Here is a 2,203-nt window from a genome sequence, read left to right on the forward strand (position 1 = left end):
TCATATTTGACATCCATCAGGACCTTTACCAGTATGAATAATTTGATGATCCTTTAATCTTTGTTTTGTTTTAAAGGATTTATTGCATATAGCACATTTAAGAAGACATTGTTTAGTGTGGACCTTTTTATGTCGAGTTAATTTAGGTTTTGTTGTGAATGTTTTATTGCATATTTCACATGTATGCGGGCGTATTCCAGTATGGTCCATTTCATGCACTTTTAATGCTCGTTCAGTTCCAAATGTTTTATTGCATATTTGACAACTGTAAAGACGTACCCCAGTATGAATAATTTGATGATGCTTTAGGCTCTGTTTTGTTGTCAAAGATTTATTGCATATTGTACATTCATAAAGACATTTTCTAGTGTGAATGTTTCCATGTCGTTTTAACAGACGTTTTAAAGTGAATGTTTTGTTGCAGATTTCACATTTATATGGGCGCTCTCCAGTATGGTTTACTTCATGCATTTTTAATCCTTCTTTTCGTGCAAATGTTTTATTGCATATTTCACAACTGTAAGGAAGTTCTTCAGCATGAATAATTTCATGTTGGTCTAATGCTCGTTTTGTTGTGAATAATTTATTGCATATAGCGCATTTATGAAGATCTTCTCCAGTATGGATCCTGTTATGTATGAGTAATGATCGTCTTCTTTTGAATGTTTTATTACATATTTTACAAGTTGTGTATTTCAAGTAACGGGTTGTATCACGTTTTCCTGGAACTCTTTCAGATGATTTACTCGCATTATCCTCTAAATTACCTGACTTACTGATTTCTTCATTATGTATGTAAGATTCTTTATCTAATATTGTTTCGTTTACTTTAGTACCAGTTTTTTGCTTTATATCTTCCTCGACTCTCATCTCAGATTCTTTATCTATTTCGTCCTTTTTCGGTAAAATATTAACATGATTCAATTCTTGATTCACTTGATAATAATCAATCAGTTCAATTTCAATTGTTTCATTTGAGTCTAGACAATATAATAATTTGAGAGTATTTGAGTTTGCTTCTTCAGACATTTTTAGATGTTCGTTGATACTCGTAAACAAACTGGCAATGACGGATAAAATGTTGTCGATGTTTATAACCTATGTATATCTTTTGAATAAATAACAAATATGTTTCAAGATTTAATAAAATACAATATAATTCCATGAAACACTTTGATATTCTTACCTCGAATCTGGATGAAACCATATGCATAATATTATATCGTCCAGGAATGAAACTGCGCTTAACCTACGAGTTTATGAGTTTAACCAACCGCCTCAAAGTATTTCATAGACTATATAGTTTCACATGGATATATTATAATCTCATATTGCCTTGTAGAGAAATATTTCGATTGTTTAATTTCTGGCAAGTATTTATACATAGATAAAAGAAGAGCATGTATATGTATTTATATTTAGGTAGGTGATAGAGACTGTCAGTTATATGGTTGTATACAGGTTTTATTTCTAGTCTTGAAAATGGCTAATTCCAGATTGCCTTACGACTCATGGACCAATATACTCTTCTTTTATCTATGTCATGGACCTAGAGTCCAGGACATATCAGACTCTTTTCTTATCTATGGTCTAGGGCAGAGGGAACCTTTTTGCCATTAGAGGCCACACTTAAATTAGGCAGCAATAAGCTGATTGACCTAAAAAAGTGACTTTTGTGAAATTATTATAGTTTTTTTTTTATAGTTTTAACAATTTATTGCGTTATATAGAAAAAAGTAAATAAAATACTTCAAAATTTTAAATATAATATATAATAATAATATAAAATAATATAACAATATTACAAAAAACACAATAACTAGTGAGCGTATGGCATCGTGCCTTAAGGCAAGTTGCTGGAACTTCCCGTACCAATTTTTTTTTTTTAAAAAACGATTAAATTTTTGAAAAAAAATTATTTCGAGAAAATTAGATTTTTGAGAAACTATAAATTTGACTATTTTTGAAAATGAAAAAAATGTTTTCTTTATTTTGACATATTTTGGAAATTCTGAACATTTTTTCAAAGCAATCGTACTGCTTTAACTGCATAGAGACAAAATGTCAAAGCGCGTAAGCGCCGCGTCTCCGTCTAACGGATAAAGATTGGTACGGAACCCATAGGAATGTAAACAAAATTTATACTTATAGTTAAAATCTTTATAAAATATCTGATAATTCTTTTAAAACTGAGTTACCTTTT

At 29.9% G+C, this 2,203-nt stretch overlaps 1 protein-coding gene across 1 annotated transcript; it reads right to left on the reverse strand.

Annotated features, from left to right (window-relative positions):
- On the reverse strand, positions 1-1,029 carry LOC113391095 (gastrula zinc finger protein xLCGF3.1-like). The gene has a single exon (XM_026627064.1). It carries the CDS (start codon positions 1,027-1,029, stop codon positions 1-3), a length of 1,029 nt encoding a protein of 342 aa, XP_026482849.1.
- Between the last annotated feature and the right edge of the window lie 1,174 nt (positions 1,030-2,203).

Source organism: Ctenocephalides felis, unplaced genomic scaffold (genome assembly GCF_003426905.1).
Source record: "Ctenocephalides felis isolate EL2017-DRISC unplaced genomic scaffold, ASM342690v1 CF-g0.4_SCAFFOLD_00845, whole genome shotgun sequence".
Taxonomy (NCBI): domain Eukaryota; kingdom Metazoa; phylum Arthropoda; class Insecta; order Siphonaptera; family Pulicidae; genus Ctenocephalides; species Ctenocephalides felis.